Here is a 22,655-nt window from a genome sequence, read left to right on the forward strand (position 1 = left end):
AATCTGGGCTCTGCCACTGACCTTTTGGATGACTTCGAGCAAATCTCTTCCCTGTCTATCTCCCTTTCCCCTCTCCCCCTTTGTGTTGTGCATTGCAGTGGTGAGCTCGGTGGGCCAAGCCTCTTACTATGTATATATGCGACATTGAGCACCATGGGGCCCTGAACTCATTTTTAATATCTTTAGCTCAACAGATTTCATCTGAGAAATCACGGACACCATAAATATGAGCCCTCTTGGGGCTGTTTTCATGGATCCCTTTAATGGTGTTGCGCTAAGTAGTCGAAAGTCAGGAATTGCCCAAGTGAAGGTTGATCATGCAGCCGGCCCTCTGCCCCCTTTGTGCAAACACATGGCAATCCAGTCTTTAACCACTCAGTCAAGTCTAGTTCTCATCAAATACAGTGAAACACACCATTTTTCTGACATCCTTAGATACTTTGGGGCAAGTTGGGTGGGGTTTTTTTGTTTTTCCTTTTTAATAGATGAGATTTTCACATATGTGCTAGGCAGAGCAAGTCATTCGACAGCATCACCTATGTGCGAAATCAGTGCTTTTCTGTGACTGGTCCGTGGACAGGTGCCAGTCCCTGAGATCTCCCTGACACAGTTTAGGAAGGCAGCAAGCCAGTCCCTGGTATCAGCAAGGTTAGAAACACTGTGCTAAATAAAGTGCTTTTCTTTTGAGATAAGTACATTTCCATTCAACTGACATATTCTACTCTGAAATTCTCTCTGCAGTTTTTAATTCACTGATACACTGTGTCTTCCTTGTGCAAAGGTGAACAAAGCTGGAATAGCTCTGAAAATTAGCTAGCATAGTAACGTGTCTTGGTTGGTGCGCTTCAGCATTCCACATAGTCTGCAGTTTCTAATGGGCCTGAACAAACTCCTTCACTGGAAAATATGTCTGCAAATGATGGTGTAGCTCTGCCAGCACCCCAGCTGGTGCCCATCGCTGTAGCTCTGCTGAAGCCAAACTTTAATTTGAAGTCAGTGGCGCTTTGCCAGTTTACACCAGCTGAGGATCTGGCTGAAGGTTCTTTTGCAAGCTGTCATCTCCCCTTTGTTTGCAGATAGGTTCTGATTTACTATTTTGCAAGCATTCACATCCCTCTCCTTGGGTCTTTGCCTTTCTGTATCATCGCTACAATGAAATGCGTTAACCCATCTGCCCCGACTTCCTGCTTCAGAGGAGATTCCACATTCCTTGTTCATCTGAGTCCGGTGTGATTACAGAAGGCAGTCCTGTCTCTGAATTCCTCTTATAACTCTCTTTCTATCTTTGTGCTTACTTTGTTTACTCTTTGGCTATGCCTATACTAGGTGCGCTTTACCAATTTAGGAATACAGATGTACTATATTTGCAAAAGTGCTCTTAATGTGGACCCCGCTATCCTGGCTAAGATATGCACTGTCCAACCTCATGAGTGAAAACAAGCAATACCAGTAAAACCGCACTTTTGTTTGTGTAGCTGTGTCCACATGACAGACTTTTGCCAGCACAGCCCTGCTGGTCAGCGATCACACCTCTTCACGCCCCTGACCGTCATAGCAAAGCCAGTGGAAGTCTGTAGTACAGACAAGATGCACTTGTTAAGATGCACTGGGAAGACAATGTGGGGCTTCATTTACAGGATCTCAATCATGGCAGGGCAATGCACCTTTCTCCTTTTATAACTCCATCTAGCTTTCTAAGGCCTGCACATATCTGGACTTTCACTATTGCTTTGTGGCTTAGGCTACAAACTGCAACTGTTAAAAACTATTCATATGCCATTATTGCCTAGATATCCCATCCAATATCAGAACCTCTTTGTGCTGGGCACTGCAGAGATATCGTTTCTATCCTAAGGGTCTTACAGTCTCAGTGAAGAAGACCCACAAAAGATGTATCGTTACAGGTGGAGAGCTGAGGCCCAGAGAGATGAAGGGCCTTGTCCAGGGGCAGTGAGCTGGTCTGTGACAGAGCTGGCGCTTGAATCTAGATCTCCCGAAGGCTAGGCTATGATTACAATGCCAGCCTTCCTGTTGCCCCTTCTTTCTCTGCTCCTGTTACCTGCTCTACGCATGCTGGGCTCAGGCAGGGCGGAATTCCCCTGGGTTAGGCTGTTGCTGGAGGCGAGACTCTTGCTCTATGCCACTTCACAATCCTGCCTCTTGCACTCCGTCCGCATTGCCCCCATCAGCTGGGTTTGCAAGCACTCTGTGACAGGCTCAGTTTGTGCTCTTGCCACATGGTAACCATGGCAGCTGCAGCCTGTCGTTATTGCCAGAGGCCTCAGCTGGCACCTGGCTCTCTTTCTGTAACCGGTTCATCCTGCTGCTTTGTTACAGTGCAGATGGGTCAGCCTGGCAGAGCCCGTGCTCCTTTCCCTCTCAGAGCCCTATGTGCCCCTGGGCGGAGGGCCATCCCAAAGCCTAGGCACCACTCGAGCATGGCATGGCCGTGATGTGCTCTTCCTCTGCATGGGGGTGGATTTCACCCCGTATGGATAAAATCCAGCAGCCACAGGCCTCAAACGGGACATGGCTCTGCTAGCTCTTCTTTGAAGTTGAGCTTAGTTTATCATTACAGTGTTGTTGTAGTCTTGTGGATCCCAGGATATTGGAGAGACAAGGCGGATGAGGTGATATCTTTTATTGGACCGACTTCTGTTGGGGAGAGAGACAAGCTCTTGGACTACACAGAGGTTTTCTTCAGGTCTGTGAAAATTCAAAAGCTTGTCTCTTTCACCAACAGAAGTTGCTCCAATACAAGATATTACCTCGCCCACCTTGTCTCTCCATTATGATAAGACATGCTTGAATCTGCTGTGAGATCAGAGCCTGTTAGTGGTACATTTACATTAACTTCTGGGCTGCTGGTTCTCCAGGCCTGGTGGAAAATGGGAACACAGTCTGTTTTACCAACTGAGAAGAGGGCTGCATTTTGCCAGGTGCTGTATACACACACATTGCAATCAGAGTTGCGACTGCAGTACAGGTAGCATACCTGCACTAGCTTTAACCTAGCTAGCACGGCTAAAAATAGTAGTAAAGCCAGGTCAGCACAGACCCCAGTGTGGATTAACAACGCTAGTACATTGCTTGTAAAGCCCATGCTGCTGTGTCTTCAGTTTTAGCCATGCGGGTGAGATTAAAGCCAGCATGGGTACGTCTAGGTGAGCTGCAGTCACACCTCCGTCTGCCATGGAGACATTCCATAGTGAGAGACACTTATAGTCTAAACAGACAAAGGCTGGGAGGGGGGAGAGAGGTGCAGCAACTCACTGCCCACAGAGCTAGGACTAGAACCCAGGAGAGCCCTGCCTGCCTGTCCTGTGCCTTTTGCACCACATCGTGCTGCCTTTCAAGAGTTGAGGGTTTCTGTTGTCAGCAGTGAGAGGCTCAGTCATGCTCTCATTAACATTATGGGGAGGTTTTTGCCATTAATTTTGGTGAGAGTGAGATTGAGCACTATGGCTGTTTCTCTGCAAATACTTTTATTTTTGTGGTGGGGCTACTCAAGTGCTTAAAGTTAAGCAAGTGCATACATGTTTGCAAGATCAGGGTCTTTCTATTTGTGTGCTAGAATACTACCCTCTATCACCTGGTTTAAGCTTACAAAGAAAACAAAAGTTTCAGAGTAGCAGCCATGTTAGTCTGTATTCGCAAAAAGAAAAGGAGTACTTGTGGCACCTTAGAGACTAACCAATTTATTTGAGCATAAGCTTTCGTGAGCTACAGCTCCCTTCATTGGATGCATTCAGTGGAAAATACAGTGGGGAGATTTATATACACAGAGAACATGAAACAATGGGTGTTACCATACACACTGTAATGAGAGTGATCACTTAAGGTGAGCTATTACCAGCAGGAGAGCCGGGGGGGGGGGGGGGGGGGGGGGCACCTTTTGTAGTGATAATCAACGTGGGCCATTTCCAGCAGTTGACAAGAACGTCTGAGGAACAGTGTGTGGGGGGGAAATAAACATGGGGAAATAGTTTTACTTTATGTAATGACCCATCCACTCCCAGTCTCTATTCAGGCCTAAGTTAATTGTATCCAGTTTGCAAATTAATTCCAATTCAGCAGTCTCTCGTGGGAGTTTGTTTTTGAAGATTTTTTGTTGAAGAATTGCAACTTTTAGGTCTGTAATCGAGTGACCAAAGAGATTGAAGTGTTCTCCAGCTGGTTTTTGAATGTTATAATTCTTGACGTCTGATCTGTGTCCATTTATTCTTTTACGTAGAGACTGTCCAGTTTGACCAATGTACACTGTTCCTCATACATTCTTGTCAACTGCTGGAAATGGCCCACCTTGATTATCACTACAAAAGGTTCCCCGCCCCCCGCTCTCCTGCTGGTAATAGCTCACCTTAAATGATCACTCTTGTTACAGTGTGTATGGTAACACCCATTGTTTCATGTTCTCTATGTATATAAATCTCCTCACTGTATTTTCCACTGAATGCATCCGATGAAGTGAGCTGTAGCTCTTGAAAGCTTATGCTCAAATAAATTTGTTAGTCTCTAAGGTGCCACAAGTACTCCTTTTCTTTTAAACAAAACAAAGGTATTTCTGTATGTAGCATGATTCTTCCTTTATGCCGAACATGCCTGTGTTTGTAGAACCTCTGGAGCTGGGGTTCTCACCCTGGTTCGGTTGGCGTGTGTTTAACTCGAAAAGAGGACAGTCTCTTCATAGGAAAGGTTGCAACCACAGTCCCATTGCTAAGGGTGATTTTGATCCCTCTCGTAAATCAAAATTCCTTTTGCTTCCACACGATTTGAGTTAATTCTCCTTGGCACACTGCATTCCTGAAATATTTCATAAGTACTTTCTGACAGGAAAAAACTAAAAATGGCTCCTTTAGAAAATTTTGGAAAGGGGCTAAGGTTTGTTTGTGCCCAGCAAAATCACACAGCTCCACCAGAGCTGTCCAGAAAACGGTGGGAAAAAAGGGGAGAATTTCAGCAAATTGGAAGTTGTTCCTCATCCCATTCCATTCCACAATAGTTCCATATTTCATTTTCACAATTTCCTGTGGAATTTCCTACTTACAATACAAGCTGGTTGCAAACATAACAATGAAGGGACTCTCGCCTCAGTGAAATGAGCCTTATTTTAGTCTCACTCTCTAACTTCACCTGGACTAAACCGATCCTTCTGGAATTTCATACAAGTGATCTTATGCCCAAGTAGAAAAATCTCTGGACAATCTGAGACAAAAATGGGAACTCACTGGGGCAATCTGATTCAGAAAATGAAGTGATCTCAGTCCTTCAACATTTTTCTACTCTTGATTTATCTCATCATATATGATTGGGCCAGACACAGCAATCACTGGATGAAATCCTCCATCCTATATTACGAGAGTTTAGACTAGATGATCACAACGGTCCCTTCTGGTGTTAAGCCCTGTGAATCCAAAATCACGGGGCATAGAAACTCCAGATGTGCTTTAATCAGTGCTTTTGGCGAGGAGTGGGGCTGCTAGCTAGTTTGGGTGGCAGGAATTTGGGGCTAGATTATGATGCACTTACATTGAATGGTACCTTACTCCATCAGCGATCCCAGTGAAATTGTTATTGGATTCAGTACAGGGGTAATTGGGTGGAATTATACAGGAGATCATACTAGATGATTTAATGGGCCTTTCTGGCCTTAACATCTATGAATCTATGCGCAAGCAAACTGTGTGTTATAATATGGCTAAATGTAAGTGTATACATCTAGGAACAAAGAATGCAGGTCATACTGACAGGATGGGGGAGTCAATCTTGGGAAGCAGTGATCTTGAAAAGGACTTGGAGGTCATGGTGGGTAATCAGCTGAACATGAGTTCCAAGTGTGAAGCTGTGGCCAAAAGGGCTAAGGCAGTCCTTGGATGCATAAACAGGGGAATTCAAGTAGAGTAGAGAGGTTATTTTACCTCTGTATTTGGCACTGGTGAAAACACCGCTGGAATACTGTGTCCAGTTCTGGTGCCCACAATTCAAGAAGGATGTTGATAAACTGAGAGGGTTCAGAGAAGAGCCACAAGAATGATCAAAGGATTAGAAAACCTGCCTGATAGTGATAGACTCAAGGAGCTCAAGCTATTTAGCTTAACAAAGAGAAGGTTAAGGAGTGACTTGATCGGTCTATAAGTACCTACATGGGGAACTTATTTAATAACGGGCTCTTCAGTGTAGCAGAGAAAGGTCTAACATGATCCAATGGATGGGAGATGAAGCTAGACAGATTCAGACTGGAAATAAGGCATATATTTTTAACTGTCAGAGTAATTAGCCATTGGAACAATTTACCAAGGATTGCAGTGGACTGTCCATCACTGACAATTTTTGAATCAAGATTGGGTATTTTTCTAAAAGGTCTGCTCTAGGAAGTATCTTGGGGAAGTTCTCTGGCCTGTGTTCTACAGGAGATTAACCTAGATTATCACAATGGTCCATTCTGGCCTTGGAATCTATGACTCTCTGATTTATTGGGCCATTCTGGTCTTGACTTCATAGATTCATAAATGTTAATGGAACTGTTTGCAGCATAAGGTGCTACTCAGTAAAGCTATGAGAATCTGGCCCTGTTTCTCAAAGGCTGCTGCAATGGACATTACGGGTCATGAGGCAGGTGGCTAGGTGAGGGGAAACAGTGGGTGGGAGCTGGGGGGGAGGGAGGGTCCCAGGGGATGGGAGGGGGCAACGGGAGCAGTCTGGCAGAGCCGGCTCCTGATCTGTTCCGTTGTGTTGATGGGTATTTGAATATGTGACAGACCCTCTCCAATTCCCTTCTCCAAAGTTTCCTTTCCTAGACCCAGGGAGTTACTGGATTCTCTCGTTGTTCCAGCAGATGATGGGATGGTGAGTGAGAATGAGGAGGAAGATGCTCAGCAGGGAGGCCTTGAGAAGGTGGACTCGCAGGGGACGATGCCGGGCAAGTCCAAGGGGAGTGCTCCCCAGAGCGCTGATGTTGGGAAGGCTGGCGAGGGCCCGCAGAAGGTGGAAGGGCAGCCAAGGAAACCTTCAGGCAAGAGGCAGGGAAAATCCGCTCACCGTGGCTTCAAGAAGTTCCACCAGAGGAGCCTGCTGGGGCACAGCCGGTGCCATGACTGCGGCAAGAGCCTGGGCTTCGGCTCGGGCTTCAACAAGCGCCCGCGGCTGCGCAGCGCCGAGAAGCCCTACAAGTGCAACGAGTGTGGCAAGTGCTTCCGGCTCAGCTCCACCCTCATCACCCACCAGCGTCGCCACGCCAGCGAGAAGCCCTACAAGTGCGCTGACTGCGGCAAGAGCTTCAGCGTGGGCTCAGCCTTCATCCAGCACCAGCGGGTCCATACTGGTGGTGTCAAGCCCTGCCAGTGCAACGTCTGCGGCAAAAGCTTCAGTGCCAGCACCAGCCTGGTCAAGCACCAGAAGCTGCACCTGGAAGAGAAGCCTTACAAGTGCGACGAGTGCGGCAAGGGTTTCAACTGGAACTCGCACCTGGAGCGCCACCGGCGCATCCACACCGGCGAGAAGCCCTACACCTGCCCCGAGTGTGGGAAGAGCTTCAGTTGGAGCTCCCACCTGGACCGCCACCGTCGCACCCACCTGGGTGGGGAGAAGGCCTGCAAGTGCACTGATTGCGGTCGCTGCGTCGGCTCCAACGGCACCAAGCCACAGCGTGGAGCAGGAGGAGCTGCCGCCGCCGGAAAACCCTATCAGTGCCCTGAATGTGGCAAGGGCTTCAACAAGAGCGCCACGTTGGCCAAGCACCGGCGTTCCCATGCGGGCGACAAGCCCTACAAGTGCGAGCAGTGCGGCAAGAGCTTCGGGCTGAGCGCCTCTCTGCTGCAGCACCAGCGGAGCCATGCAGCTGGCAAGCCCTACCAGTGCGGTGACTGCGGCAAGAGCTTCGCCTGGAGCTCCCACCTGGACCGGCACCGGCGCATCCACATGGGCGAGAAGCCCTACCGCTGTGAGGACTGCGGCAAGAGCTTCTCGCAGAGCTCCCACCTGGAACGGCACCAGCGGGTGCACCTGGGCTCAGAGCAGCCCTGCCAGTGCACTGACTGCGGGAAGAGCTTCCTGGCCAGCGCCAAGCGGCGCCGCGTGCTGAGCGGGGAGCGTCCCTGCAAGTGCACTGACTGCGGGAAGAGCTTCCTGTGGGGCTCCCGTGCCAGGCCTGTCCCCGTGGCAGAGAGGACCCACAAGTGCACGGAGTGCGGGAAGAGCTTCACCTACCGGGCAGAGAACGTCAAGCACCAGGGCACGCAGACAGGCGAGAAGCCCTACACCTGCCCCGAGTGCGGCAAGAGCTTTGGGCAGAACTCGGCCCTGGTGAAGCACCGGCGCATGCACACCGGCGAGAAGCCCTACAAGTGCGGGGACTGTGGGAAGAGCTTCAGCGTCCGCTCCAACCTCATCAAGCACCAGCGCACCCACCTGGGTGAGAAGCCCTACAAGTGCCCTGACTGCGGTAAGGGCTTCATCCAGAAGTCGGACCTGACCAAGCACCGGCGCATGCACACCGGGGAGAAGCCCTACAAGTGCAACGTCTGCGGGAAGTGCTTCAGCGTCAGCTCCAACCTCATAAAGCACCAACGCATCCACCTGGGCGAGAAGCCCTACCAGTGCTCCGAGTGCGGCAAGAGTTTCATCCAGCGCTCAGAGCTCACCATCCACCAGCGCGTGCACACCGGCGAGAAGCCCTACAAGTGCCCTGAGTGCGGAAAGTGCTTCAGCCGCAGCTCCCACCTCAACCGGCACCAGCGCACCCATGCCGGCGACAAGCCCTCACTGCTCTCCGCCTCCAAGAACTCCGCTGCTGCCGCTGCCAGCAACCCCCTGCAGGCCTCCTCCGCCTTCTCCTCTGCCTCCTTCTCGTCCCCACTGGGCACCTCCTCCGCCCCCCTCCCCGCCCTGCCCTCTTTCCCTTCCTCCCCCTCGCCCATCTCCATCCCCGCCCTCTCCAACAACCCGCTGGATCTGCCCTGGGCCCTGTCCTTCCCATCCCGCGCCTTCCCCCACCCTTCCTTCCCCTCGCCTGCTCCGTCCGGGGCCCCAGCCCCGTCACTAATAAACTAACCGCCCCCCGCAGCCTCTCTGTTCCCCGTCACTCCCCCTGATTCTCGCCTGCCTCCCTCTTCACCTCCTCCCTATCTCCCCCCTCTGCCCTGCCTTTTGCTACCCCTCTCACTCTCCCTGCTCCCAGGGCTGTGCAGTTGGCTTCCTACTCTTTCCTCCTTCCCCATTCCTTCTCCTCCTTCGAAATTCACACCATCCACCTCTTCTCTCCCTTCTCCTTGCCCTTCACATGCCTGGCTCCTCCGTTCTCGGTGCCTCCAGCTTCCATGCTGGTGACCCATCCAACATGACTGCATCTTGCTTCCTGTCCCCAGCATCCTCATCTGACTTGCAGCACTGGATCAGTTTCCTTGACTCTCTTTTGACCTGGTCCTCGCCACACCCTGTTCCCTTTCTGGCCCCTCTTGGGCTCTGAATTCTTATTCCCCAGTAATGAAGTTACCTCTTTCCATACAGCCCACTTCCTGCATACCGCCTACCCAGCTTGATGTTCCTCCCATGATCTCCTGTCTATGCCTTCCTTGATGTTCTCAGCCTCTTTCTCATCTTGCTACAAATTCACACTGGGAGGTGTGAGATTCATTATTTACAATCCATTAGCCATGGAATCCCTCGCACGTCCAACCTTTCTTGTCTGTATCACCACGCCCTGGCTTATGCTTCTATTCCAACTCCCTTGCTGCAGTGGGGCTCTGGAGAATATCCTATGATGATGCATATTTCCTCCACTGAAGGTTAATACTTATTCTGTTCTACCATCTTCCTTGCCTAACTCTGCCCATCACCTATCGCTCGATCTAGGTACCATCCAGTGCTTCTTCTCCCTGATTATAGCCTAGAGCTAGATGAACAACTGAGAAAGTGATTTGTGAATATGTTTGTGTTCAAATGGGCTGAAATCTATTTTGCTCCCTTTTGTGGGATCATATTATATTCTATGTTACTGTTATTCACAAGTAGAGCTGTTCAGTGTTTTTGGGGGGTTTTTTAAAGAAAATATTTTTTGACAAAACATGTCCTTTTTAAAAATGAACATTTTTGCAAAATCATTTGGGTATTTGTTTTTTTCAAATTTTTCAATTTTGTTTTTTACAGAAATGTTGCAAATATTTTAGCCTCTTGTTCTTTGATGTGAGTTTTTTTTTTCTCACTTTTTCACATTTTCGGTTTCCATTTTGTTTTATTTCCATTGCCAATTTTGACTGGTGGGCTTAGTAAAATGCTGGTAATTATTCAAAATCAAAACAACTCTTTCATTGTCAAAAAATTTTCATTTCAGATTCAAACATTCCATTTTCTAAAATTATGATTTTCAAAAATGAAGACTAATCTATAAAAAAATTCTGAAAATTTAGAAAAAATGAAAATGATCAATAACTATTTTTAAAAACAAAAGAACAAAAATACTTTTGAAATGTTCACAGTTAAAAAAAGAAAAGTTTCAGCCAATTTTATTAATTGGAGTGCCTACAACTTATTTGTGAAAATGTTCACAAATCCAGAACTTTTCCACAAATTTTCATATTCATATGTGTTTGTTTGAAAATTTTCACTGGAAAGTGTGATATCCTTTTTTACAAAAGTTTCACTCATCCAATCAGGAAGCAGAAACAATACCAAGTGACTTAGGTGACCAATGGCACAAAAGACACACATAAAAGTAGTGTACAGTCAAATTAGGCAACTGGCAAACAATCCATAGAATATAAATTGTTCACGTAGGTTATTCTGCTGATATTTACAAATCATTGGTCCTGGTGTTCAGCTAGTCTTTGTTGGGGTAAATAATGGAGCGGTATCAGTTTATGACGGCTCAAGAACTGGCTCCATAAATCTATTGGTAGGAATCAGGACTGGTTTGTGAACAACCCATTCACAGAAGAAAGATAAAATCAAAACAAATATTATTCACAATGAAAAAATTCTACCAGCTCCATTGAAAGCCTCTTGACCTGCCTCTGCTTTCAGTCCTGATCAATATTCCACCTGCCTTCTCCTCTCCATCTCTCTCTCTCTCTCTCTCTCTCTTTCTCTCCATCCAGAACTTTGCTAAGTACTTCAGATAAGGGAAAGAAATCAGTGCCATCTGGTAGGAGTCCTCTATTCCCCACCCATGCTTCCCCAATTCTCTTCTGAACCCCAGTTCCATTTGCTCATCCTTTGATCTGTCCCCATCTCTTTTCAGTTCTTGATTTCTCTTTCTCTAGCTCTCTCCTGGACTGGTCTATACTAAAAAGTTTGATCAACCCAGCTACATTGCTCAAGAGTGTGAAAAATCCGCACTCTGGAGCGACGTAGTTAAGCTGACCTAACCCCCAGTGTAGACAGCAGTAGGTTGATGGAAGAATTCTTCAATCGACCTAGCTACCATCTCTCATGGAGGTGGATTGCCTGCCCTGATGGGAGAACTCCTTCTGTCAGCACAGGTGGTGTCTACACTGAAGTGCTGTAGCCGCACTGCTGTAGCATTTCAAGTGTAGAGAATCCCTCTGTATCCCTTCCATCGGCCTTCCAGCATTCACTCCAGCACAGCAGGATCCCAGCTCCCTGACTTCCCTCCCGCTCTTTCCTTAGCCTGTTTTCTCTGCCTCTGTTGGCAATTCCACTGTCCTCCTGTCTGCTCAGAGTCACCCCCTCAGAATTATCGCAGACTCTAATCTCTCCATTCCCTTCTACCCCATTCTGGCTGTCCCCAGCTCCCAACAGTTCTTCCTCTTACAGCGCTTCCCTTTCTTTCCCACTGCTCCCTGGCCCAGTCTCAACATGATCACTGCACCCTACTGCCTTCCAGCCTCCTTGCTTCCCACTTCACATCCCGTCAGTCCACGCTGACCATCTTCCTCGCTCTCTGCTCCAACTATACCACCTGCCTCCCAGATTCCAATCCTTGCTTCTTCCTGCAGCAGTATTGTACCCCTCGCATCTGATCCCACAGACTGTCCCATTTCAGCATTGATTTCATTGGGACTCAAGCACTTTGCTGAGCTAGGTCCCTCATCCTCCCCTCCAAGGCTGCATGAGGCTGCTCCAGCCTGCATCTCGGATCTTATCTCCTCCTACACCCCACTCCCTCGCTCCATCTTCCTGCCTACATCCCCTTGCCTAATCGTGCCCACTGTGGCCTTCAGCTGTTGGGCCAGAGCCTGAGTTAGTGCAAATCTGCATCAATGGGGCAAACACCAGGTTATGCTAGCTGAGAGGCCATATCCCATTTTCTCCATTGTGTTCCTTATTGGAAGGTGTAATAGGGAGGGAACGGAGGAGCGTATCCGGGCATTGGATAAAAGTTAAACAAGAAAGTAGGAAAGGGTTAAAACCCCCATCCTGCAACATATAAGCACATGCTTAATTGATACAGTCCCATTGAAATCAGCAGAGTGATTCTCAGTGCATAAAGCTAAGCATGAGCATCAGTGTTTGCAGGCTGAGGGCCTAAATGAATAAACCCAATAATTGTAATAATTCAAGAAAAGTGCAAAGAGTTAAAAGATGTTTCTGGAAAACCAGTGGAAAAGGATAGGGTTAAACACAACTGAAAAATACTAAAGAGTTTAAAAGAAAATCAGAAAAGAAGAAAACAAAAAAGGGTTAAAGGAAAAAAACCTAAAAAATAGAAAATAAGAAAGGTTAAAGTTTAAAAAAAAAAAATAGGGAAGAGTTGAAAAATATATATACAACTGTAAATGGTTAAAATTAAAAGAAATTAGGAAAGGATTAAATATTAAAGAAAGGAATTGCAAGGGGTTAAACAATTAAAAGTAAATGAAAGGTTTAAAATAGAAATAAAAACCAGAATTGGACGGTATTAAAAATGAAATTTGAAATGTTTGTGTCTAAGAAAATAGATTTTAAAAAATGAAAAAAAAAAAGAGGAAACTGTAAAAGGTTAAAAAGTTATAAAAAATAGGAAAGGCTTTGTTGGGTTTAGCGTGTGCGTGCTGGTGGCCTGTGATGTACAGGAGGTCAGACTAGATTATTCAGTCATCCCTTCTAGCCTTAAACTCTGATTACGTACAACAAGAAGAGGAAAATTAAAGAAAACGTGTATTAAATAGAAACAAGGCAATGGTTCAAGATAAAAACAGAGAAAGGAATAAAAAATTTTAAAACTAATAGAGGATATTTTAGGCAATGGTTCGAATCATATAAAAGCAACTGAAACAAAACAATAGACAATGTGGAAAGGAGGAAACAATAAATGAGAGGAATCAGGCGCGCAGCTGATGATCTGAAAGGCATGGAGGCATCGGTGTCCAGTGAAACCTGTGGCAACTACAGATGCTGATATAGCCCGAACCCTGCAAACGCTCATACACGTGGGGTGAAATTCATCCCTGATATGGAGAACCCCCAGTGTGGGGTCACTGAGCTCCGCAACCCTGCAGGCATGCAAGTTGTAACATGAGGCCCCTGGATGAGATGTCAGCGGCTGGAACCCTGGGCCTCTGATTCTCAAAGCATGAGCTGAAAGCTGTGCTGCCAGAGCTAAAAGAATTGGCTTTGATAGCTGAACAGAAGGCTGCAGCAGCTCCTACATCTCTATGTGATCCACCACTAGAGCGGGACAGAAAACCACACTGAGTAAGCTGGTGTCCCTGATCTCTTTGTGGGAAGGCACACTGGAATTAGTGCAAAGGGGCTGCCTGCTGCTCTAGCACAGAGGTTGGAGTAGCAGCTCCAAGGGACCTGAGCAACAGCCAGGGGTGGGTGTGGATGGAGTCTGGGTATCTGGAGAGAGACTGTAAACTTTACTCACCTGGGTCACCCCGTTAAGCTGGCTGGGACCGTGAACAGAGTTGCTTGTTTGTGTGAGTGTTTGCAGGATCAGGGAGTGACTGCTGACTGCCTTTCTCCCATCTGGTGGAGCTATTTACACCTGTGCAAATGTGGGTGTTAAATATTGGGAATTACCCACTGGAGACCTGGGGGCGGGTTCCCCTCTCGCTCACCCTGGTGTAAATCAGATGTAACCCCACTGGAGTTACACTGATGTAAAACTGATGCATCAGAGCTGAGGATCAAGCCCAGTGACTCTCATGGGACTACTCATGTAATTAGTGCTGGCAGAATAAGCCCCTGGGGAACCCCATACACAGGCAGCTGCTCTCATGCAGATCTTTACTGGCATTCATAGTCAGTGTGGGAGTAATAAAGTTTTAGGGACAGATCCTCAGCTGCTGGAACCTGGCAGAGCAGCATTGACTTAACGGGAGCTATGCAAATTAAACCAGCTGAGGAACTGGCTGAGGTAACTGTTTGCAGGTTCACAGAAGTTCTAGGGGAAGAGACCTGGCCGCCTAGCTCAATTTCAGGGCATGTTGGGCCAGACCTGAAGTGATCCTGAGCACCTGCAATGATACCATCGCGATGGGTGCCAGAAAAAACCCTGCAGATACACTGGTGCTTGGCAGCTCCACCTGGATTTGGCCCAGCGTTCCGTCATGATGCTGAGAATGGATGCTACGCTGGGAACACCTCCCCATGCTGGTGGAACAGGGTCCTGCCCTCTCTTCTTCAGATCCCTGCGAAGTGCAGCTGTGCTATTCCGCTACCCGCAAAAGCTTGACTTATTTACTTGTTAATAACAAACCCTGCTATGCTCTGTGACACTCCAGTGACTAGTCAAGCAGGGAGGTACTGGGCCCAAGGCCTGCCAGAGGTCCAAGCACCTGTAATTATACCACCCTGATGGGCGCTAGAAAAAACCCTGCAGATACACTGGTGCTTGGCAGCTTCCCCTGGATTTGGCCCAGCGTTCCGTCATGATGCTGAGAATGGATGCTACAGCGGGAACACCTCCCCATGCTGGTGGAGCAGGGTCCTGCCCTCTCTTCTTCAGATCCCTGCGAAGAGCAGCTGTGCTATTCCGCTACCCGCAAAAGCTTGACTTATTTACTTGTTAATAACAAACGCTGCCCTGCTCTGTTACGCTCCAGTGACTAGTCAAGCGGGGAGATACTGGACCCAAGGCCTGCCAGGGGTCCAAGCACCAGTTTGTTCGTGGACCTCTGGCAAGCTCTGGGCTCAGGGCCAAATTTCCCACTTTCTCTGCTTCATGTGTCTGAGCTGCTGTCTTCTCTTTGTCTCTTAGGTTGTAAGCTCCTTAAAGCAGGGACCGTGTCTTTTTCTGTGTTCTGTGGGGCAAGAGCACATGCTAGCCGCTCGATGTGGAACAAACAGAGACTGTAAGTGCCCTGACTATGGTGGTGGTGGAGGAGAAGTTTATGGCCTATCAGAGATTCCATGCAGGAGAGAGAACCATTATAAATGCCCAGCTGTGGCCGGAGCTCAGGGCTTGCGTCACATCAGAGGATCCGGTCTGGAGAGACACCCTTATAAGTGACCTGACTGAAGGGGAAAGCTTGGGTGAGAACTCACTGCTTGTTATGCACCAGAGACTGCACTGGAGAGAGACCCTATAGATGCCCTGGTGAGGGCTGGCTGCAGTGCATATCAGAGGCATAAGTACCCAGCTGTCTGTCTCTGGATTCAGGGGGCATCAGCAGGTGACCCCAAGATGATTGGTGATCCTCTGACTCCACCCAGCCTAGCAGACCCCAGGTGGGTGAGAGAGAGAGAACCATCCTCCTGTAGCTTCCTGCTCCTGGCTGAAGATCCCCTCCCCATGCCCTGCGGTCCACACTACTCCCACTGCTGGGCCCAGCAGAAGAGGAACGGAGAACCCCAGCCCTCACTATGTCTCCCTCATCTTCGAGTCTGGGAACAGGGATATCGGGCACATCACACCTTCCCAAGAGCACCTGAGACCCAGTGGCCTTCTGTCTCTTAACATGTCCATTGCTTGGATCTGTTTCTGGGGAGACGGTGAGGAAGTGGACGTGTCTTCATAACCCCTTTTCTTCCAAATTCTTCCAGGACATCTGGTGGGTCTCCTCCTGGTGTTCTCCACTGAGCTAAAGGGTAGCCCCTGGCTCTTATGAGAGAATGGGGACCGAGGTTGAAGGGAGCTTCGTGTGTTTGTGGAAGGGGGTGGGGGGTCGAGTGTTTGAGGATGGGGGAATGAGAACCAGAGTGGGAGGCAGCTGTGGGATGGGTAGAAATGGGATTGAATGTTTGGTAATGCGGGGATGGGAACTAGAGAGGGAGGGAGCTCTGGTTGTGGAGGATCAAATGTTGGGAGGTTATAGAATGAGGGGGAAGGGGCAGGATTGGAGAAATGCTGCCCCTATATCATTCTCCCTCTCTGCCCCCAACCCTGCCTCCCTCCACTTCCCCATGCACAGTTTCTTCCCTTCTGTCCCATCTCCTGCTCAGACTTGACTTGGGGAGTTTCCCTGTAGCAGTGACTCAGACAAGATAAAGGGAGAAACTCTTAAATCATCGGTTCATGGGACCTGCTGGGCCCAACCTATCCAGCAGGGGAAATAAGGGAGTCAGAGGAGAGAAGATGGGGGGGATGGAGGAAATAGGTGTGAGTAACACTCATGAGCGTGGGATGAGAGATTCTATTCATGGAAAAATCCTTATTGCAGCATGTGATTAACCTATGGAACCTGCGGCTGCAGGAAATTACTGGGGCACACAGCTCCATAAAGACCTCTCCTAGCTCCAGAGTGCAGGCTGGGGCTCTGCATTGTAATAACTGCATGACAGAGAGCTCAGTGCCTCCTCGCAGATGGACCTGCCTTGGACCAGCTCCAAGTAAAAGGACAATCTCCCTGAGGGACAGAGACACAAATGTATCTGGTCCTGATCCTACCCCAGGTGGTGGCCCCACCTCTTCCAGGTGAAGGTCTTTGTATTATTCAAGAAGGAAGCTGGGGAGATGACCCCCCTGGTCAGGCCTGAACCCTTCCTGACCCACATTGCTGAGGCCAGAGGGAGAAGAATACCTTGACATTCAGCTGGGCATCTTCCATCCCATCTGCCACAGAGTGCTGGGTGGGGATGACAGAGACTTAACCAGAGAATGACTCTCCGCTGCACTCATCCCCAGAGGGGATAAAAGCCTCACTTAGGATCAGAGATGCTGGAACCTGCCCCCTGCCTGTGAGAGTGGCTGCCAGCCGACAAGAGGTTAATGCTAAAATATTAGATGGTAATTACTTAACTACAGTTTAACTGAGATTTATATATTTTCTAGTATCTGCTCATTTGCTTTTGTAACTGGCGCCCACTGTCTCTCTGATTGCCTGTACTTTCTGATCAGCTTGGAAATGTTTTACTGCTTGTGAACAGCAACGTGCCCATTTGTTTTTTTGAAATGCAATGTACTGGATTGAAATTTTTGTGCATTGAGTTGTCATGATGGCTCCATTTTTATTTTATTTTATTTTATTCTCTTTCTTTCAATGAGTAGTAATAAATTAGAACTTAGTTATCCCAACAGCATAGCATCTCGAGTCCTTTCATGGGAAAGACCAGGAGAAACTGGCCTTTACCAAAGTGACATGGAGCTTTCCAAAAAGTCTCTTGAAGATGATCATTCCATTTGAATTTGGGGAAAGAGAATTTAATGGCTGGGATTGAGGAGCCCAACATTCAATAGGATTTAGGCACTGAAATCCCAGCCAAAATTGGGAAAAATCAGTTAGCAGTACTGCCAACTGGATGTGTTAATTTTTTGAGGCCTGACTGCTGGTTTTTTATCATGTGTTTTACAAAACAATAAATCTTATTACTATGAATTGCTTTGTTATGGTAGTGCCTAGGAGCTGTAGTCATGGGGCTGGACTCCATTGTGCCAGGTACTGCACATATTTATTGCTATTTATTTGGTATATTATGGTAGCTCTTAGGAGCCCCAGTCAAGGACCAGGACCCCATTGTGTTAGGCGCTGTACAAACCTTGGGTTCTTTCTCATTGTATCCTGGTTTCTGAAGCTTGTAGATGCCCTGGGTTTGCATTTCAGGCTTTTCTCTGCAACCATGAGGGCTAGAAACTTGGTGGGGGTGGGGATAATGAAAGCTGAGATTCTCACATAATCACGTGATTCCAGCAGCTGCTTTGTGGCCCATGTTATGTGGGAGGTCACACTACATGATCCCTTCTGGTCTTACAGTCTAAGAGTCACTGTAGTATCTGAGCGCCTCCCAAATAGTCATGGATTTATGCTCACAGCATCCCTGGGAGGCAGGGAATCATTGTCTTCATTCCACACAGACCCAGAGAGATTAAGGTCAAGATTTTGCAAAGTGATCTAGCAAACAGGAGCCATTATCAGGGGAGTTTGGCGAGGGAGTTCTCCGGGTGAAGGAGCAGTGACTGTGTGACCCCCTTGGGGAGAGTATGTTGGTTGTTAGTTTGACTGTTGTGCACTTGCTTGCTACCCATCTTCTGGCTTGATTGTAGTTTATAGTGAGGACTGTGTGCGGAGCTAAGCAGCCAGTGGCTAGGCTAGGCTGAGAGTTTGCTACTGAGGATCTAGCGTGGTATCCCTAATCCATTTAGGATTCCTTGACAAGGGTTCAGGGATAACTCAGGGAGAAAGAGGTTTAAAAAACCAGCTCCTAAGTGGCAAGAGGAGCTAGCAAACAGGGGAGTTTTGTGAGGGAGTTGGGAGAGGGAGAGGCAGGTACACTTAACAAACATACCCTAACCATAGGTTAATAATCCCCATCGACAAAACAAAAACAAAACCAAAGCAAACAAAAACCCCTGCAAGAATAAAAGTGATGCAGGCAGAAGTCCAGCAGCAGAGCGGGGGCTATCCAATTTATTGTCCTGAGTGCAACATGTAGGCTGCTCTGCCTTGTGAGCAGATGGTGTATGTGTGCATTCAGTGCAAGCAACTCATGGCCCTCAAAGACCAAGTATGGGCTCGAGGCCGGAGTGGCTGAACTGGAGGAGCCAAGGGTGATAGAGAAGTACATTGATGAAACTTCCCGGATGCAGTACAGTGGTTCCCACCCCCAGTCTGACAGTTGCTGCGATGTTGAGGAGGACGAAGGTCTTGGAGAAGGAGAACACCAAGCTTGAGCAGAGGAAAATGAACCTATAGTTGGGACCCCCCTTCCAGATGATGTCATGGTACCCTCTCACAGTGAGTTTTTAGGAAGAGACAGGTAATAGTAATGGGGGATTTGGTTATTAGAAATATATATAGCTGAGTTCAGGTGTGAAAGTAATAATATTATTATTAAAAATAAACACCAGTACAGGGGCCTGACATCAGGCGGAAGGGGTGGGGCTGGGGGTCGGCCTTCCCCGGCCAGCCCATCCGTGCTGCCTGGCCTGCGCTGCGTGGGGCTCCAGGGGTGATTTAAAAGGGCCCATGGCTCTGGCTGCAGCGGCAGCAGCCGGAAGCCCTGGGTCAGCTGCCTGTTTTGCCCCTACCGGCAGGGCTGCCGACGGGTGGGCAAAAGGGGCAGTGACACGCGGCAGCGCTTTAACATCAGCTGCATGGGGCCAGTACCAGCTTCTTACCAGCATGCTGTACCAGCCTACTTTCACCCCTGGCTGAGTTTGTAATGACCAGGAGAACTGCATGGTGATTTCCTTGCTGGGTGCGAAGGATGCAGACCTCTTGAGACATCTAGACAGACTTATGTGCAGTGCTGGGGAGGAGCCAGTGGTCGTGGTACATGTAGGTACCAGTGACATCGGGAAAGATAGGATAGATGCCCTGTAGGCCAGATTTAGGCTGGTAGGTAAGAGATTAAAGTCCAGGACCTCCATGTAGCATTCTCATTCCAGTTCCATGAGCAGGGCCAGTTAGACAGCAGAACTGCTGAATCTCAATGTATGGTTGAGACAATGGTATTGAGAAGAGGACTGGTGAACCTTTTGGGAAAGGAGGAGCCTAGACAGGAAGTGTGGGCTTCACCTAAACCAAAACCAAACCAGATTGCTGGCACAGGTGGTGTTCTGATTGACCATTCCAGTCAGGGGTAGGGCCCCAGGCACACACAAACACATACTGGAGATGAATGCATGGCTGCATGGATGATGTTGCCAGAAGGGCTTCAGATTCCTCGACCACTGGATGCTGTTCTGAAAAGAAGGACTGCTGAGCAGTGACGGGGTTCTTCTATCAAGGAAGGGGAAGAGTATCTTCACATACAGACTGGCTAACCTAGCTGTAAACTGGGTTTGATGGGTGCAGGAGACAAAAGCCCGCAGGTAAGTCTAGAACATGGAGACCTAAGTGAAAATATAAAATCTGGGGGGAACGTGGTCAATCACAGCAGGGATAAAGGAGAGACAAGGCAAGATAGAGGGGAAATCTAATGAACATCTTAGATGTCTGTGTATTAATGCAAGAAGTATGGAGAATGAACAGGAAGAACTAGAAATACTAGTGAAGAATCATATTTAGGACATAATTGGCATCACAGATGATAATTTACGACTAGAATATTGGTATAGAAGGTACAGCTTGTTCAGGAAGTCTACTCTAACCAGGAAGAAGAGGTGGATGAGGCTTTTTTTAAACTAGCAAAATAATCCAAAGCACAAGAGTTGGTGGTGATGGGGGATTTCAGCTACCCAGACATCTGTTGAGAAAATAATACAGCAGAGCACAGATTATCCAGCCAGTTCTTGGAATGCATTGGAGACAACTTTTTTTATTCCAGAAGGTGGAGAAACCAACTAAGGGAGAGGCTCTTCTAGATTTGATTCTGACAAAGGAGAAAATGGTTGAGAATTTAAAGGTGGAAGGCAGCTTGGGTGAAAGTGATCATGAAATGATAGAGTTCATGATTCTAAGTAAGAGGGGAAACTGCAGAATAAAGACAATGGACTTCAAGAAGGCAGACTTTAGCAAACACAGAGAATTGGCAGGTAAGATCCCATGGAAAGCAAGTGTAAGGGAAAAAAGACTTCAGGAGAGTTGGCAGTTTTTAAGAGTCATTATTATGGTCACGAGCAAACTATTCCAAAGCACAGGACAATGGTAAAAGACCACCCTGGCTTAACCAGGAGATTTTCAGTGACCTGAAACTCAAATAAATAAATACAAAAAGTGGAAACTAAGACAAATTATGAAGAATGAATATTAAAAAAACAATAACAGAAGAATGTAGGGACAAAATTAGAAAGTCCAAGGCACAAAACAACATTAAACTAACTAGGGCCACAAAGGGTAACAAGAAAACGTTTCACAATTACATTAAAAGCAGGAGGAAGACCAAGGACAGAGTAGGCCCATTACTCAATAAGGAGGGAAAAGACAAAAATGGAAAACACAGTAATGGCCAAAGTGTTAAATGCCTTTTTTTTTGTTTCACTTTTCACCAAAAAGGTTAGCAGTGATCAGACAACTAACATAGTGAATATCAGTAGAAATGGGGTAGAATCTGAGGCTAAAATAGGAAAAGAACAAATTAAAAATTACTTAGACAAGTTCAATGTCCTCACAGTGGCAGGGCCTGACTAAATACACCCTAGAATACTTAAAGAACCTGCTGAAGAGATCTCTGAGCCATTAGCAATTATCTTTGAGAACTCATGGAGGACAGGAGAGATCCCGAGGACTGGAATAGGTACTACATTTGCCCTATCTATAAAAAGGGGAATAAGAACAACCCAGGGAATTATAGACCAGTTAGCTTATTTTTGGTACCTGGAAAGATAATGGAGCAAATAATCAGAAAATAAGGTGATAAGTAACTGTCAGCATGAATCTGTGAGGAACAAATCATGTCAAACCACCTAATATCCTTCACAGAATCATAGAAGATGAGGGCTGGAAGAGACCTCAGGAGGTCATCTAGTCCAACCCCAGCTCAAAGCAGGACCAAAACCAACTAAATCATCCCAGCCAGGGCTTTGTCAAGCCAGGCCTTAAAAACCTCTAAGGATGGAGATTCCACCACCTCCCTAGGTCACCGATTTCAGTGCTTCACCATCTTCCTAGTGAAATAGTGTTTCCTAAAATCCAACCTAGACCTCCCCCACTGCAACTTGAGACCATTGCTCCTTGTTCTATCATCTGCCACCACTGAGAACAGCCTAGCTCCATCCTCTTTGGAACCCCCCTTCAGGTAGCTGAAGGCTGCTACCAAATCCCCCCTCACTCTTCTCTTCTGCAGACTAAACAAGCCCAGTTCCCTCAGCCTCTCCTCGTAAGTCATGTTCCACAGCCCCCTGATCATTTTCGTTGCCCTCCGCTGGACTCTCTCCAATTTGTCCACATCCTTTCTGTACTGGAAGGCCCAAAACTGGACGCAGTACTCCAGATGTGGCCTCACCAGTGCTGAATAGAGGGGAATAATCCCTTCCCTCGATCTGCTGGCAATGCTCCTACCAATGCAGCCCAATATGCCATTGGCCTTCTTGGCAACAAGGGCACACTGCTGACTCATATCCAGCTTCTCATCCACTGTAATCCCCAGGTCCTTTTCTGCAGAACTGCTGCTTAGCCAGTCGGTCCCCAGCCTGCAGCGGTGCATGGGATTCTTCCGTCCTAAGTGCAGGACTCTGCAGCTGTCATTGTTGAACCTCATCAGATTTCTTTTGGCCCAATCCTCCAATTTGTTTAGGTCACTCTGGACCCTATCCTTACTCTCCAGCATATCTGCCTCTCCCCCCAGTTTAGTGTCATCTGCAAACTTGCTGAGGGTGCAATATACTCCATCGTCCAGATCATTAATAAAGATGTTGAACAAAACCAGCCCCAGGACCGACCCCTGGGGCACTCTGC

At 47.7% G+C, this 22,655-nt stretch overlaps 1 protein-coding gene across 9 annotated transcripts in view; it reads left to right on the forward strand.

Moving 5' to 3' along the window:
* LOC114022086 (zinc finger protein 345) overlaps positions 1 to 17,696 on the forward strand; it is a 42,655-nt gene extending 24,959 nt beyond the window's left edge. For 4 of the 9 annotated variants that reach the window (XM_037913508.2, XM_037913507.2, XM_037913510.1 and 1 more), the window contains exon 4: positions 6,785 to 17,696. In XM_037913508.2, the coding sequence (XP_037769436.1) occupies positions 6,785 to 9,048 (2,264 nt within the window). In that variant the 3' untranslated portion in view covers positions 9,049 to 17,696. The remainder of the gene's footprint in view (positions 1 to 6,784) is intronic. The other 5 variants (XM_043528692.1, XM_037913511.2, XM_043528694.1 and 2 more) reach the window with 2 other exon arrangements.
* Positions 17,697 to 22,655: the final 4,959 nt, after the last annotated feature.

Source organism: Chelonia mydas, chromosome 14 (assembly GCF_015237465.2).
Source record: "Chelonia mydas isolate rCheMyd1 chromosome 14, rCheMyd1.pri.v2, whole genome shotgun sequence".
Taxonomy (NCBI): domain Eukaryota; kingdom Metazoa; phylum Chordata; order Testudines; family Cheloniidae; genus Chelonia; species Chelonia mydas.